Source organism: Acinonyx jubatus, chromosome A3 (genome assembly GCF_027475565.1).
Source record: "Acinonyx jubatus isolate Ajub_Pintada_27869175 chromosome A3, VMU_Ajub_asm_v1.0, whole genome shotgun sequence".
NCBI lineage: Eukaryota > Metazoa > Chordata > Mammalia > Carnivora > Felidae > Acinonyx > Acinonyx jubatus.
In genome coordinates this window covers 4,374,954-4,391,588 of record NC_069388.1, presented here as the reverse complement: position 1 = coordinate 4,391,588, position 16,635 = coordinate 4,374,954, and the positions used below count along the sequence as shown (strand labels likewise).

Below are 16,635 nucleotides of genomic sequence, written 5' to 3'. Positions count from 1 at the left end.
AACCTTTTAAGCGCCCATCTGGAAAGCTGGCCTTTTCCCTCCCTGAGCAAACTGAGATGACCAAGGGGAATGTGCTCCAGGGTGTAGGTTTGGCGGCGGGGGGCGGGGGGGGGACCCCAACACACTGGCTCCTGCTCATACGGCAAAGAATGAACACAGGAAGATCAAAGATGCCCCCCTGGCCCGGCCCGGCGGTCCCTGCGGCAGCCAACACGGGCTCTTTCAGCAGCCCTGCCGGCCTCTGCTTCCCGTAATAGCTCGTGCGGTCGCTCCTTCTACGATCTGCTACTGGCACCCAGTTTTCTTGGAACAGTTTCTACTTCCAGTCTAGACCACCTCTTAGGGGCCAGAGAGAGAGGTCCTCGGGCACCACGCCCCCACCTGGCCCACCAGGACATACTGGTGAAGAAATACATCATGGGCTTTAAGAAAATTTGCCATTCTGGGGCGCCTGGGTGGCTCAGTGGGTGAAGCACCCGACTTCGGCTCGGGTCATGATCTTGCAACTCTGAGTTCGAGCCCGGCGTCGGGCTCTGTGCCGACAGCTCCGAGCCTGGAGCCTGCTTCGGATTCCGTGTCTCCCTCTCTCTCTGCCCCTCCCCCGTGTGTGCTCTGTCTCTGTCTCTCTCAGAAGGGAACAAACGTTTAAAAAAAAAAAAAAAATTAAAAAAAGGACAAAAGGAAACTTGCCATTCCGAGCATGGCCTCAGCCCTGCCCAGCTGTCGGTGTGCGCTCTAACATTTACTGAGGCCCCCTCATGGATCGGGCACTTTGGGGACTCAGAGGTGAGGTGACAGGGCCGGCGGGGAGATGAGGCAGGGGCATAAGTAATTAGCAAACACAGCCACGTGCAGACACTGTCCGCTCAGTGCTGGCGAGGCCGCGGGGTCCCTGACCCAGGGAGCTGCCAGCGGGACGACGGGCTCCTGGGGCACAGCCCACGGGCTGCCTTGGGCTTTTGCGCTCTGATGAACAGGGGGAGGGCGGGGAAGGCCGGTGAGGGGTCACCAGGAAAAGCAAAGGGTCGAGCAAAGGCAAACTCGGGGCCGGCGGGGGATGGGGGGGTGACTTCTATGGGAGCTGAAAGGCTCATTCTGCCTGCATTTTGTACCTTGTGAAAAAAGACTGCTAGTTCCATGCAAATTTCCTCCTCTTGAATTTACACTTTCTTCTCTGTACTTCTCTGCACCACACTTCTTCTGTTTGCGGCTGGCGGGGTTTGGACCAGAAGCGTCCGTAATCAGGCGGTCATTCGGATTTGAGTAGGAAAAGATTCCAAACTTAGAAATGTTGCAAGAGTATTCATCTTGCACTCGGTTTGCAAAGATTCACCGACTGTTAACATTTGGCCGCATGCGCTGAACCTGTCTCTCTCCATTTACCACATTGTTGCTGTTGTTGCCCAACTGTGTGAGAAGACCCTGGACCCTGAATATTACATAGTATCTTTTGAAAGCAAGAATTTTCATTTGTGTAACCCTGGCCATGATCAAATTCAGGACCTGTAACGCGGATACACTGTGATTCCTCAAGCCACACAGTCTGTATTCAAATCTCATAGTTGTCCTGGGACCGTCCCTTACGGCAACTTCTCTCCTGGCCCGAGACCAGACCCAGGGGCACTGGGTGCTCTTGGCTGGCACGTTGCCTGTGAGGTCACTGGACAGCGGAGGACAGGAGTGCGGTGCCGGCATCCGCAGGACAAAGTCCTTGTTTTCCATGTGGCTTTTCTCTCCTAGGGTGCTGTTCAGCTGCTCTTACTTTGTGGCTGAATTCCTTGGGAGAAGGAGAAGCTATTTTCCAGCAAAAAGGCCACGAAAAAGCAGTTAATGACTTTCCCGTCCGTATCACTGACCTCCCTTCTTGGGCCTCACCTGGCTCCTAGAAAGTGCACAGGGTTTAGGAGCTGACTGTCAGGGTGGGGCTTGGGCCGAGGCAAGGCAGACCCCTTGGTCAAGGTCACCTGTCAGAGGCAGGGGCAGGGGCAGGGGCAGGGGCAGGAGGGCCCGGGGACCGGTTTTCAGTTCTGCCTTTGAATTCACGTCCAGGGGCCTGTGGCTTCCATGGAGAGTTCCTCCACCAGTTCAGGGACTGCCCACATCTGTCTCCGTCATTTCCATATCCCCGGTTCCCAATGTGTGCTCGGCATATGGCAGGTCCCTGTCTGTAGCTGTTCAGAGAATGGGGGCCTGGGGAGCCTGGCAAACACTGGAGAGAGGCCTGGAGAAGCAGGTGCTCGCCCGGGGTGGTTACCTGCTTCCCGGGGGCTTGAGGAGAGAGGCCCCGGCCTGGGAGAAGTTCTACAGTCCTCAGAAGGGCAGGGATTGGCGTGTCAGGCAGGGCGTGAGCCAGCGTGGTGGGAGAGGGAGGTGGCCACAAAGCCGATGGCCCCACGTGGAGGCATCCAGAGCTCTGACGGCATCCTTGCCAAGGAGTGAAGTCCAGGAAAGGGGCTGGAAAGGAAGTTTGGGGCTACGTGGAGAAAGGCCTCGATGGAGAACCACGGAGTTTCGATTTAATCTCTCTCTCTCTCTCTTAAAAAGTTTATTTATTTATTTGGAGAGAGAGAGAGACAAAGATTGCAAGCGGGAGAGGGGCAGAGAGACAGAGAGAGAAAGAGAAAGTCCCAACCAGGCTCTGCACTATGGGTGCAGAGCCCAATGTGGGGCTCGATCCCACAAACCTTGAGATCATGACCTGAGCCAAAACCAAGAGTCGGATGCTTAACCGACTGAGCCACCCAGGCGCCCTTAGATTTCATCTCTTGATAGTTTCCCCAACTCCGAAGAATCACATGTTGCCTTCACAACTTTGGCCAAGTTCAAAAGGACACTTTCTCTTCTTACCATTTTACTATTATAAATACTGGTTATTTTTTTCTATTAACATTAAAGTAGACAAAGTAAGAATAAAAAACTGTCCCTTCGTGGTCCACCCCCGAGGGCCCCTCTGTGCTGCCAGTGGCTGTCAGACCAGTCCTTAGGAATCACAGCTGAAGAGCCTGGGAGCCATGGCCAGTTCCTAAGGCAAAGTAGGGGCATGTCTCACCAGTCCTGTGGCTACGGTGAAGTCACTTCATGCTCTGGGATGTTGTGGCCTCATCTGTCATGTGATGGGCTTAGACAAAAGGATTTCTTTCTTCTTTTCTTTTCTTTTTTTTTTAACGTTTTATTTTTTGAGAGAGACAGAGCGTGAGCAGGGGAGGGGCAGAGAGAGACGGAGACACAGAATCCGAAGCAGGCTCCAGGCTCTGAGCTGTCAGCACAGAGCCCGACGCGGGGCTCGATCCCACGAGCTGCGAGATCATGACCTGAGCCGAAGTCAGACGCTTCACCAACTGAGCCACCCGGGAGCCCCTGGACAAAAGGATTTTTAATAACACAACTGGCTTGGTCAGGGAAAGCTCCCTACAGGTGGTCCGGTCACCCCCCGATCTGGGAGCTGGGAGCTTGTCATAGCGTGAGCCCGGGGCCAGCGCTGGTGCCCCGAGTCCACCATGGCAAGACCCACACCTGCTGTTAGACCACCGGGCGCTGTGCACAAAGACAGCCTCTGGTCTTAAACTCTAGGAAGTGACTGGGTAATATTCTGTGTTGGGAGAGGAAGAAACACCCCTCTCACCAGGATGATAGCAGAGTGGGGGCTGGGTCCCTGGGCTGGACACACCCTTGGAGCAGTCACACTGGGACGGGCTTGGGTCAGCTGGTCCCATCACCGCAGTGCCCAGAGTGTGTGGGGGTCACACCAGTGAAGGGCGGCTCCAGAGACGGAAGGTTCTGCGAAGATCTTACACTTGGACGGGAAGCGAGGATGCGTGAAATCGTACACATTCAGATTGGCCAGTGTGGTAACCAGATCGGAGCCAAGGTAAGGAAAGTTCTATTCCTAGGACCAGCTTGCCTACTGCCCCTAGGTGTAGCCGACAAAGAAATATCTTAAGTCAGCAGGTGAGACAACAAGTCAGCAGATGGAAGGAAGCACTTGCTGAATACTTGCCTCCTTAAACCACACCCTTCATTAAAGAGACACAGGAAGTAGTAAAGGCTTAAAGCGTCAATTTAATTCATGTTAATTTCGTCATCGGTTACATGCCACTCATGTTTACCTTTATGACTTTAGCAATGAATTTTTCATATCTGAAGATATGAAAATGCTGGGCTCACTTGGTTAAGCGCCCGGGACGCTTGGTTTCAGCTCAGGTTATGATCTCACGGCTCATGAGTCTGAGCCCCGCGTCGGGCTCTGGGCTGACGGTGCAGAGCCTGCTTGGGGTTCTCTCTCCGTCTCTCTGCCTCTCCCCTGCTCACATCTGTCTCTCTCAGAATTAAAAAAAAAAAAAAAAAAAAAAAAGAGTAATTTTCTCAAAACAGTTTTCCAGTTTGTTGGGCAACTTTTTACAGCATATTACTAAGATGCCTTCCTTCTCTCATGTTTATACTACAAAGTTTAAAAAAATCAACGTGTTTGATTTAGTATGAAATAGAAAACTAAGGAGGCAAACCTAGAAGTTTTGGGGTGTAGTAGCAGAAACAATTAAAATACAGTCTCTGGAATGAATACGAATGCGTGTTTGTTCTCCCCACCTAAATTTTTGTACAAAGTGCCTGGTTCAATGGCTGACACTATGAAAACAGATGATACAGCCTAACAGGTCTCTAACCTGAATTTGAATCCTAATTTTACACAACTGTACTGTGTAACAGCTGATTGTTCCCTTTGCCATTCCGAAATTACTTTCACTAGTATGAACTGCATTAAAAATGTAATTGCATTAAGCGTTAAGTTCTTAAACACTTGTGGTAAAACTGGGGCGCCTGGGTGGTTCAGTTAGTTGAGCATCTGACTTCGGCTCAGGTCACGATCTCACGGTTCGTGAGCTCGAGCCCCGTGCCGGGCTCTGTGCTGACAGCTCAGAGCCTGGAGCCTGCTTCGGATTCTGTGTCTTCCTCTCTCTCTCTGCCCCTTCCCTGCTCATGCTCTGTCTCTCAAAAATAAATAAAAAATTTAAAAATTGTGGTAAAATACGGTGTACAATTTATCATCTAGCCACCTTTTTTATCATTTAACCACTTTTTTTTTTTTTCTGGCACTGTCTGTCTGAGAGGGCACAAGTGAGTGAGGGTGAGAGAAACAGAGAGAGGGAGAAAATCGCATGAGGGGTAGAGCGACAGAGGGAGAAGGAGGGCTCACTCAAAGTGGCTCAAACTCACGAACTGTGAGATCATGACTTGAACTGAAGTCAGATGCTTGACCCACTGAACCACCCAGGGGCCCCATCCATCTTAACCATTCAAAAAAAATTTTTTTAATGTTTATTTATTTTTGAGAGACAGAGTACGAGTGGGTGAGTGGCAGGGAGAGAGGGAGACACAGAATCCGAAGCAGGTTCCAGGCTCTGAGCTGTCAGCACAGAGCCCATTGCGGGGCCCAAACTCACGAACTGTGAGATCATGACCTGAGCCGAAGTCAGAGGCTCAACGGACTGAGCCACCCAGGCGCCCCTAAATGTTTATTTTTGAGAGAGAGAGAGAGAGAGAGAGAGAGAAAGAGAGAGAGAGAGAGAGAGAGAGAGAGAGAGAGAGAGCATGAGTGGGGGAGGGTCAGAGAGAGAGGGAGACACAGAACCCGAAGCAGGTTCCAGGCTCCGAGCTGTCAGCACAGAGCCCGATGCGGGGCTCCAACTCATGAGCCGTGAGATCATGACCCGAGCTGAGTCAGACAGTTAACCGACTGAGTCACCCAGGTGCCCCATCCATCTTAACCATTTTTAAGTGCACAGTTCTGTAGTGTTAAGTATATTCACCGTGTTGTGCATCTAATCTCCAAAGTGCTTTTCCGTTTGCAAAACTGAAACTCGGTCCCCAGTAAATACTAATCCCCCACACTCCCTTCCCCAGCCCCTGGCACCCACCCTTCCACTTTCTGTCTCTAAGAATTTGAACTCTTCTCGGGACTTCACAAAAGTGACATCACACAGTATCTGCCCTTCTGTGTCTGGCTTATTTGTCTCAGCATAACGTCTTCAGGGTTCAACCACATTGAAGCCTGCGTCAGAATCGCCTTCCTTTTTAAGGCCGAATAATAGTCCATTGCGTGGATACACCACGTTTGGTTCATCCGGTTATCTGTCGCCGGACTCACGGGTCGTTTCCAACTTTTGGCTATGGCGAGTAATGCAGCTACGAAAAATGAAAGTCTTCTAATGTGGGTGTTTAAAACCTGGGGCAAAGAATATCACTGCTTGGAAAGGAGTTGCCACCTTCCCATGCCACAGCGATGAGCTGTTCCTGAGTCAAGCACGCGGAGAGGTGGGAGGCCCAGCCCCACTGCTCTGAAATGGGGAGATAATCCGGAGGGAGGCTCGGGAGAGGAATTGCGGGGTCCAGATAGGGTCTGAGCACTTACTCCACAATCATGTTGTCTGGCAGTTGCAGCCGCACCGACTACTGATTACTTGGGGTCATAAGAACTGTAAGAGACTTAAATTTATTTATTCTTTCAGACCCAGAACAGTGCAGGTAATTTACTATGAAATAGAGTCTGGTTAATGAGACCAAGGCCCGAGCAGAGCCATCGCCTATAAGACATGGCTGGGAAAACACCCTTGAGGATTTTAACATAAATGAATATATTTTCATTGCACATATGTGCTTCTCCAGGGCAATGAAAGGGGCCATTGCAGTAACTGTTTCCATATTAAGAGCTGTGCGCGTTGCTATATTAATAAATACTGTATATGTGATTGAAATGGTCGTATGTTTCAAACAGTTACAAGAGCTGTACGTAATTTTGAATTGTATGCATACCTGATAGTGAAAAATGCACATTGCTAAAAACCATGCCTAGATATCCTAGTTATGGGCTTTTTGGGAACACTGCATGAAAATAAATCCCCAAGTGAAAGGAGATATTACTGTGAAATCAGATAAGAATTCAGTCTATTTTCATTTAATGGGATCTATACTTTACTAGCTTGAAGCACTATACGGTGAAATTAGAGATACACTCACTGTCGGATGTGAAATTGTAAATTAACAGCTTTAATGTATACAATGGCCTCCACTTAATAGGAGCAAAATCCATTTTAATATTTTATGCGTTGGCATTTTATTTAAGGGGTTCGGGTGGGGAGAAAACACAGTCTTCATACTCCTGTTTAGTGGGGGCAAGAGGAAATTATACAGTGGTGGAGCGGGCATAAAACGGGCCCAAAAACATCCGGGGAGAGAAAGGGCGGCCAGACAGACCCCACCAAGCAGGCCCAAGGGCGTGCACTGTCCGTCTCTGGCCAATCTGCTGGCTCACGGGTGCCTCTCTGGACCTTTTTTTGGGGTCCCTCCGTACACTGACCTCCCCTCCTGCCGTTTTCAGTTCTGGGAGGTGATTGGCAAGGAGCATGGGATCGACGCGGCGGGGGGCTACTTTGGTGACTGTGCCTTGCAGCTGGAGAGGATCAGCGTGTACTACAACGAGGCCCACGGTAGGACGCTGTGCACGGGTGGCCGTGGTCACCAGCCCCAGGTGCACGGTCGCAGCAAGGTCTGGGCAGAGCAGCAGGATCCTGAGGGTGACAGGTCCCCAGGCCTTGTGCAGGGCAAGGACCCGGGAAGAAGTCACTGGGGGGGAGGTGGGGGGTGGGGGGGGTAGCGGGGGAGGGGGGAAGGGCGCGTCTCAACACCAGCAGGTTAAGCACCAAGTTTCCTTTTTAGTTTTTAAATAAAAACCGGAGTCCCTTCCACGAGGGACAGCATCTCTGTGGTTGGTGAGACGGCAAAAGAGAGCACGATGGGAAAAGCAGTTCTGAGGTATTTGAGAGATGTGTGCCCTCGCCGTAGACATCAAGGACGTTATTTCCAATGTCTTTTTGCCAGAGACACCTTCTAGAAGAATGCCATTTCCTTTGGCCGGTGTCACAGGGTTCTATTTTGACGGAACATTAACTTCTAGAAACGCGGCAGTTTGCCAACTTCTTCCGACCTTCCTCCACAGGTGGGAAGTATGTGCCGCGGGCCCTGCTGGTGGATCTGGAGCCGGGGACGATGGACAGCATCCGCTCCAGCCAACTGGGAGCCCTCTTTCACCCGGACGGCTTCATCTACGGTAGGTTTTCCTGCAAGGCCCCGCGGTACCCGTGAGGGTGCCCCCTGGCGGGCGCCCCGTCCCCCTCCCCCCCCCCCCCCCCCCCCCCGGGGGCCAGGTAACCAGCCTCCTCCCCATCCCCCCCCTCCCGCACAGGTAACTCTGGGGCCGGCAACAACTGGGCCAAGGGCCACTACACGGAGGGCGCCGAGCTGGCCGAGAGCGTGCTGGACGCCGTGCGCAGCGCCAGCGAGGCCTGCGACTGCCTGCAAGGCTTCCAGCTGGTGCACTCGCTGGGCGGCGGCACGGGCGCGGGCATGGGCACGCTGCTGCTGAGCCGGATCCGCGAGGACTTCCCCGACCGCATCCTGAACGCCTTCAGCGTCCTGCCGTCGCCCAAGGTGTCGGACACTGTGGTGGAGCCCTACAACGCCGTGCTGTCCCTGCGGCAGCTGGCGCGGCACGCCGACGCCTGCTTCTGCATCGACAACGAGGCCCTGTACGACATCTGCTTCCGCACGCTCAAGCTGGCCGCGCCCAGCTACGGCGACCTCAACCACCTGGTGTCCCTGACCATGAGCGGCGTCACCACGTCCCTGCGCTTCCCGGGCCAGCTCAACGCCGACCTGCGCAAGCTGGCCGTGAACATGGTGCCCTTCCCGCGCCTGCACTTTTTCACGCCGGGCTTCGCGCCGCTCACCAGCCGCGACGGCCGCCAGTACCGCGCGCTCACGGTGGCCGAGCTCACGCAGCAGGTGTTCGACGCGCGCAACGCCATGGCCGCCTGCGACCCGCGCCGCGGCCGCTACCTGACGGTGGCCTGCTTCTTCCGCGGGCGCATGTCCACCAAGGAAGTGGACGAGCAGATGCTCGCCGTGCAGACGCGCCACAGCGCCTGCTTCGTGGACTGGATCCCCAACAACGTCAAGGTGGCCGTCTGCGACATCCCGCCGCCGGGGCTTGGCATGGCCGCCACCTTCGTGGGCAACAGCACGGCGGTGCAGGAGCTGTTCGGCCGCGTGTCCGAGCACTTCTCGGCCATGTTCCGGAGGAGGGCGTTCGTGCACTGGTACACCTGCGAGGGCATGGACGTCGGCGAGTTTGCCGAGGCCGAGAGCGACATCCACGACCTGGTGTCCGAGTACCAGCAGCTTCAAGACGCCAGAGCGATTCCCGAGGAAGACGGAGACGTCGTGGGGGAGGCAGAGATGGAACCGGAAGACGGGCCCCGGGCACCTGGCGGGGCCGTGTGAGCGGCGGCCGCAGGGAGCCCCCCCCTCTCGCCGGGGGCCGCCCCGGGGCCGCGCGACCGCAGGGACCTCAGGGCCTTCCGCCTGGCATCTGCTGACCTTCCAGACTCCGACGTTCAGTGCACCCACCCTCTATTAGCTGGTTTGAAATAGCAAAGCGAATTCGTGGGGGAGTTGCTCCCTTTGGGCCGTTCCTGGGCGCACGGCCCCGTGCCAGGCATTGAGACCCCCCCCCCCCCCCCCGCCTGGGTCTGTGTGCGGCCTCTGCAGCCCACGCTCGCCTTCGACCCCCTCGGGCCGCCCATCGGCACCGGGAGCCCTTGCCCGGCATCCTTGCCAGGTGTCTTACCTCGGCTTCTCTGCCATGCACTCTGCCCAGCACCCTACCTCCTGGTACTTGCTGGCCTCCGGAAAAGCCAGGTGACTAATTGGTGCGTGGGGAGCTCTGCAGCCAAGGCAAAATGTGAGTCAGCATCCACTAGCGAATAGTGCAGACCTCGTGTGTGCCTGTCAGAGTACTAGCCGCAAAGGGAAAAGGGAAGGACCAGAACGAGTGGCAGTGCCTGATCCACTGAGACACCTGGCCAAAGACACCCCCAAGCAAGCAAGACCCACCAACTCCAAACCTCTGCTCTTTACTGCTGCACAGCTGGCTTTTAACATACACGGTTACACTGTCGGTTCCTTCTTAGTGCTGGGTTCTGGGAATTCATGAATCACTGTCTTCGGTTTCCCTTGTAAAGGCTATTTCAAAATGCCCTTTTCACTTTCAGTCAGTAATCACCTTCTGAAAATGCTCTGTGGCCTCTGCTCTTTCAGAAAGGGCACACGGCGCGGTGCGCTGGGCAGCCATTCGCATGCAGGAAGGAGGCAGCACCGGGCTGGCCGGTGTCCTTCTCGGTTCCAGGAGGACGCCGTCTCATTAGGGAACTTTCACAGTTCAAATTAATTTGCCGAAGTCGCCATAAACGTCGGCACGACGAGACAGCTTTCACCGTTACACGATTTTCATCTGCTCACGTTACAACAGGACGCAATACACAAGAGTGCATTCGAATCATCCATAACTTTTTAATTAAGGTTTACCTATTTCTGACATACAGCACAGCCATCCCTTCTGGGCCCATAAGGGCTTTAATGGCCTTCTGGAACGACCACTGAGCTATACTATATGATCCGTGGTCAGTCAGCAATGGGAAGATGCTCCGACCTTCACTGCAGGAAATATTTACTTGCAGGCCACCAGGTTCTCCTCTCCCGATTCGTTTTTGTCACCTGCAATACTACAGTAGCAGGTGGACGGATGACAGTACCTCCTTCAGAAAAACTTCACTCCTTCCCATATGCATTGTAAGGAAATAACGAAGACACGTACGGAGAGAAAACTAAGTCTTGCTGTCAGTATCATGACAAGCCTTCTATTTACAAAACTTAAAAAAAAAAAGTTGTATACACTTTCTCCTTGTGGTTCAAGCACTAAAAACAAAAGCCGATTTAATAAGCTGTTACCTATCCACTCTCAGAAGTTCATAACTTCTTAGAAGCCAGAAAAGACTTACGACCTCTGAGTTTACAAGAATTTATACACACTCTTCCTCTGGCAAGCACTTTCCTTCTCAAATCCGAAAAGGCAATCAAGTAGATGCAAGGAAGGATACAGACCCAAATTAAAAAAACCAAAACCCAAAAAACCTGCTGATTTATCTTACTGTCAAGATTTTTGTTGCTCAATAGTAATCATTAAAATACAAGGAAATTCAATTTTAAATGGCTAAATTGCTTTATTTCAGACTAAATAAATTCCTTTTCTTGGAGCCTAACCGCCCAGACTGATTAATTTGAGTAGTTAAAAATATTTCAAAATGTATCTCACCATCCTACTCTTTTCTATGGTAGGAATAGATTAAAACACACCACACACACACACACACACACACACACACACACACACACAAGCCCACCAGAAACCAAAAGAAATCTGTCCCCTCAGATTTGGAGGAGCCTAGTCCTTCAGTGGTACAGTTGCCATGGCAACACTGGTCTGAGACGAGAGACCCGGGATCAGAATTTGAGAGCTTGTCCGGTTCCTTCACTTCACTCCCAAGAATGCTGCGCGAGCAGAGATTGATGAGTCCCTCAGAAATCACTCACATGGTTAGTGAAATACCCACCACTAGGTCTGATCAGGGTTCCCTGGTCATCTGGACACAGTAGTCCTGCCAGCTGACCCCCAGCCCCCAGGTCTGGATGCAGGAAGTTTACTTTATCACGGTGATCAGTTCAGGATTTTTAACTACAGAGAAAGAGGCTCAAAGAATCTTTGCTGGGTGGTAACCTGGCTATTTTTACTTTCCCCCTTTCCCTAGAAGCAGCCCTGGCCCCGAGTCTCACCTTCATTACCTCCCAAGCTGACCGAGGACTTCTCTCTAGTTACTCAGCTGCAAAGAATTCAGCCCTTTGACCATCAGCTTCGTCTATGAAAAAGGCCTGATGGCCTTGAGATTCATTTATTCCTGTCCCTGTAATGAGAGATGCTTCCTAGTGCCTTGACCTTGGGGACCTCAGCGCCGGGAACTGGGGTGCCCTGACTTTAGAACAGCACAACAGCCCTGAGGGAAAAAGCTCACGAATGGGGGGGGGCTTGGAGTGGCTACTGCCCCGCGGCCACCCCCCCCCCCCATTCATCCTGGAGCTCTTCCTTGAGTGCCCTGGGCCAAGAATGAAATAAAACCTACAGGTCAAGTGTCCCGGCGGGGGCAGGAAACTGCCTCCAGAAGGCCGAGAACAAAGACATTTTCTTGGGCTCCTCCTCGGCCCTGCTCAGTGGCCCCGAAAACTTATTGTCAGCTTAAGTACCGTGGTGAGAACTGGTCCTGGCAGAGAAGCTGAACAGTGTTTCAAAATTTCCCGTTCACATTTGATTTCTCCGTTCTCCAAAAACAGTGAAAATCAAGCAATGAACTTTGCAGTGGGTGTTTTACTCAGCCAAGTGCTTCCAAGTTTCAAAGGAAGATAAAAACAAAACATTTGCAACAAGTCTTCATGCCTGAGTATTTAATGAGTAAGCCAGTCACCACGCAAACGCCACCGAGCTGTCGTCATCCCCGCGCCCCGAGACCTGCAGGCAAGAATCTTACAAGATTTAACTTCAGTTCTGAGGAGCGAGTTACTGAAAGGCTCTGCCCCACTCCCCGTGCGAAGTGCTCCCAGGACACAGATTCACCCACAAGACCATGTGAAGCACGTTTCTTGCTTAGATCCCGACATTAGTAATTCTTCTCCACAGGTGTTAAGTGTACAATAAAAAAAAAAAAAGACCACACTGTAGTGTTTTCTCTTCTAATCTATGCTTTTAGCAATTATTTTCATTATAACCCATCCGCCACTCTGACGTGATTTCGTAGTTCAAAGATAAGGGACGGTGAAAGCCTCACCAAGAGGCTCCTTTTGTTAAGTGACATCACAAAAAAGAGAACTTTCTATCCCGAGACATTTAAAACATGGTTCCGGCATCCCTCAGCTCACTAGATACCACAGCTGCTTGCCCCAACTTAAGAGACTCTGGCTTGTGAGGTCATATGCTGCAGGTACGCAGAGTCCCTCTGAAGAAAAAGCCTGAAGGAAAACAAACACCAACAGCAGGAGTGGGCCATACTTCAATTTATTGGCATCGTCCATCTAGAACAAGACAGGGTTTTTTTTGTTTTGTTTTTTGACGAAGGGAGGTGGTTTCCAGTTGGCCATAGCATATACCCACACATCTTCACCTTGAAAATGCAGCATTTCAAGCTCTGGGCGGGTCTGGGAGGAAAAAAGAAAATGCAACAGTTGCGAGTTCTTTGTGTTTTAACTGTCCGGCACGACCATGGCAGTGACTTCCTTGTCATGAGCTAAGATAACTCTGGCGTCACTTCATGTGGCTAATGCTGACCCTTGGCTCTTGGCTGTAGAAAGTGCTGGTTCACGTGCACTGCCTCAGCTGCACAGGAACTTCCCTTCTAAGTAGAACCAAGTTCTCTCCTAGCAATAAAGAAACTACTCGGCCTTTCAAAAGACACTAAAAGCCCCCTGTGCTGATGGGCTGGGGTCATCCCCTGCAGGACCTCGGGAGAGCTGTTTTGTTCTACTGGATCTGGATACTACTTTCTGACCCCAAGGACACCACAAGGTCAAGGGAGCGCGATGCGCAGCGTGGCTTGGCCATGCTGCAGAGGCTCAGTGACTTTGGCAGCCAGGTCACTTTTAAGACAAAACAACCCAACCTAAGACCAGGTCTCATTACTTAGAATTATGAGGGGAGACAGAGAGCCCCTAGAAGAAGGGCTTAGAAGAAGGGCTAAAACACCGCATCTCCAGACTCATGATAAAATATTTACTAATTCAAAATGAAAATGAAAAGTGCTTAGGGGAGACAGTTCTAATAAGTAAAATTGCTCATAACCACAAGCTGCCAAAGGATGAATATTTATCACGTTTCTCTGCTACTGCAGGTCTGAAGCCTTTTTTAAAGCAAAACAAGAAAATTAAGTCTGAAAAACAGCTCTCTGGTTATTTGCCTCGTTTATCTTTGAAATAACAACGTCAAGAAAAAGGTTGAGAGATCACGTCACTTTAGCAGTTTGGAGCGAAGAGTCAGAACTTATCAAGTGTACGAAACTGTCTTTTACTGCATAGGATGTAACTCTACATGACCGACATCTCTGGAAAAGTAAAACGAACCAAGCACTCAGAAAGAATAATACATTCAGCAAAAGCAGCTTTCACTGCAGGGTCTTGGATTCTGCTGCTCGATAACTTAGCAGGACCCTGGCCTGTACTTGCAGCCCTGATGTTCAGGAAGCAGTCCTTTGTGAGAACACTGGCAGACGTGGGGGAAATAAAGACGCAGAGCACTGTAATTTGTCATGCCCCTGAACTGTTACATAACTCTGACGGCAATTACAAAAGCGGGGAGTTTATCCTCCAAATTATTTGATGTTGTGCAGACAAATGAAACAGGTTTAATTAAAATAAGATGGCTCTCTACCTAAGCATTGCTAAATGAGCTGAAAATCAATGTGCCAATTACTTCTGCTTGTCAGGGCCTGAAACGAGATTCTTTTATGATGCCGCGGCACTTGTATCACCTCTGTGCTTTAAATTACTACCCCACGAACTAACACCTAAATGTACTGGTTGGACAAAAAATGGGCAGAATTGAAAAACTAAAATTACTTTTGTTTCAAGTGCTCTAAGAACTTAAGATGCAGGTCTTCTAATAAGTCAGTAACTTACAGATTACTCCTTCTTCACTTTCACAATTTTTACGGTGCTGCCAGAAGTCTTCTCGGCATTTGCTTTGAATTCTGTCTTCAGCGCATCTCTCACTGCTTTTGCACAAATCTGGGAGTATCGGATGTAGCTGGGAGGAAATCAGAGACAACATACAATTAATTACCAATGATCCAGCCGGACTGGCTGTGTTACTGTGATTTTTTTCTTCCCATACGTTAACTTTTGGTTTGGTTGTACAGTATAGTGGAACTGGATTTAAAATTCACTAGTGCCAGAAGGAATCTATACAGAGTAAAAGACTAGAGAGAAATGTACTAAAGTCTTAATCTTGGTGTTTGCATGGGTAATCTTGGTTTCTCTTCTTTATACCCATTTAATACCTGTTCATTTAAAATAAAAGACTCACAGGTATTTTAAAAAATCCTACAGCAGAGGAAATAGACCAAAATGTTATGAGAGGCTCTGATAGAAGGGGCATTTCCCCCCATGTCTCTACTCGAGATTTTTTCTTTACGCATGTTATTCTTACAAGGTAAAATACATAAAATTAAAAGAGAAAAACTATTTTGAATTCAGCAGTTCTTCCTCGGAGTAATTATTTAAAGGTTTTCTGGAGAATACTGGATTTTGTTTCATAAGTCTGCCATTGAAGATACCTCCCAATCAAGGTTTCTAAATTAAACCTAAAAGCTCTTTGAGAACATCATCAATTCTAACAAAAGATCTAACAGCCTGCTTCCTGTTTGGTAGATGGACTCCCATCAACATCTTATTTTCCAAAAGATGTCAGTTCAGTCTTTATACTTTTTGAAAACAGGAAGGCGGGGAGAGGGGGGGGCTGCTGCTGTCTATTTTCTCATGTTTCAGATTTGTTTTCTGGGCCAGAAGCAGGCGTTCCAACGCCTGTCTGCACTGTGACTAATTGGGCTGACCTTCAGGCTGCTTAATCTTTCCGGCTACTTTATCCACCTGTAGAAACGAGAATAAAATAGAAGACTAATATTACTGGCCCTACTGGTGGATGGGAGGAGACACAAGTGTGAAGGGCAGGGCCCAGCACACCTGTCACAGAGTAGGTGCTTGATTCAATGGCACCCGTTACTGGGACTATCATCCTTCCAAGGCCACAGATCCGTGCTCACCGCCCCCAGGTCAGGCACCTGCTGGGCTGCTCAGCTGTCCCAGTCATGGGCCCACTAGAAGGTGTCCCTCTGGGCAAGTCGCAAGCGCTAGCTCCACCGAGGGCACAAAGAGCTCAGGTGCGAAGGCCGCACCGCTGGTGCCCCCATGTCACAAGAGGTCGTGTCTTCAGTCGCGTCAGTACGTGAGCCTCGCAGGAGCACCGCCCCCCTGCGTGCAGCGCTCTCCAGTGTACAGGGGCCTTCCCCTTTTTCACCGGGCAGGAAGCACAGGCATGTGCGTGCTGGGCAGAGGGCCGGGGCGCTGGCAGCGCCGGGTAGGGGCACGAGGACCCTGCACGCGGGTCCCGGCGTCGGCGCGCCTCGCGTTCACCCGGGGCGCTCGTGGGGGCGCGGCCGCGCCCCCAAGGGGGCGAGCGTAGGTGCTCGGCCCGCGGCACAGGCCACGCGCCCCCGCACGCTCGAGGCCGCCCCGGCCGCCATCTTGGAGCCGCGCTCCCCCGGCCGCGACCCCCGCCGCGCTGGCGCGACCTCCGACCCCCGCCCCCCAGGCGCGGGCCTACCTGAGTCCAGCCTGTCGCCAGTACGCCACCATGATGTCGCGAGAGTGGGCGAGTCGGGCCAAATCGCGAGGACGCCTCAATGTCGGCCCGGTGCGCGGCCCAGCTGCAGGAAGGTCAAGCCTGTGAACCGGAAGAGGCGGGACTCCGGACCTGCCAATCCCGCCTCCTCTTGCCCCGCCCGCCGGCCCGAGCAGCCCCTGCTGCCCCGCCGCGGAATCCCCCCCGACGCCGGGAGCCAATGGGGACGCGCGGCCGGGGCCTCGCGTGCCAATCCCCGGGCGGGACGGCCGGCAGCGCCCCCCGATTGGCTCCGCGGGAGTCCCGAGCGT

General features: G+C 51.8%; 2 protein-coding genes across 6 annotated transcripts; one reads left to right on the top strand and one right to left on the bottom strand.

Annotated features, from left to right (window-relative positions):
- Positions 1 to 3,674: 3,674 nt before the first annotated feature.
- TUBB1 (tubulin beta 1 class VI) lies at positions 3,675 to 11,144 on the top strand. 4 transcript variants are annotated; one of them, XM_053199769.1, is made up of 5 exons: positions 3,712 to 3,868; positions 6,014 to 6,309; positions 7,373 to 7,481; positions 7,991 to 8,101; positions 8,237 to 11,144. In XM_053199769.1, the coding sequence occupies exons 4-5, from the start codon at positions 8,041 to 8,043 to the stop codon at positions 9,331 to 9,333; spliced, it is 1,158 nt and encodes a 385-aa protein (XP_053055744.1). In that variant the 5' UTR covers positions 3,712 to 3,868; positions 6,014 to 6,309; positions 7,373 to 7,481; positions 7,991 to 8,040; the 3' UTR covers positions 9,334 to 11,144. The 4 variants fall into 4 exon arrangements, with proteins under 4 accessions (XP_026902393.1, XP_053055744.1, XP_053055743.1 ...); XM_053199768.1 differs by having other exon boundaries at positions 3,713 to 3,868; positions 5,899 to 6,309; XM_027046592.2 differs by lacking the exon at positions 6,014 to 6,309 and having other exon boundaries at positions 3,675 to 3,868.
- ATP5F1E (ATP synthase F1 subunit epsilon) lies at positions 10,383 to 16,466 on the bottom strand. 2 transcript variants are annotated; one of them, XM_027046595.2, is made up of 3 exons: positions 16,307 to 16,466; positions 14,605 to 14,731; positions 10,383 to 10,605 (listed from the first exon to the last, which is right to left on the bottom strand). In XM_027046595.2, exons 1-2 carry the CDS (start codon positions 16,336 to 16,338, stop codon positions 14,608 to 14,610), a joined length of 156 nt encoding a protein of 51 aa, XP_026902396.1. In that variant the 5' UTR covers positions 16,339 to 16,466; the 3' UTR covers positions 10,383 to 10,605; positions 14,605 to 14,607. The 2 variants fall into 2 exon arrangements, with proteins under 2 accessions (XP_026902396.1, XP_026902395.1); XM_027046594.2 differs by lacking the exon at positions 10,383 to 10,605 and adding an exon at positions 12,976 to 13,131.
- Positions 16,467 to 16,635: the final 169 nt, after the last annotated feature.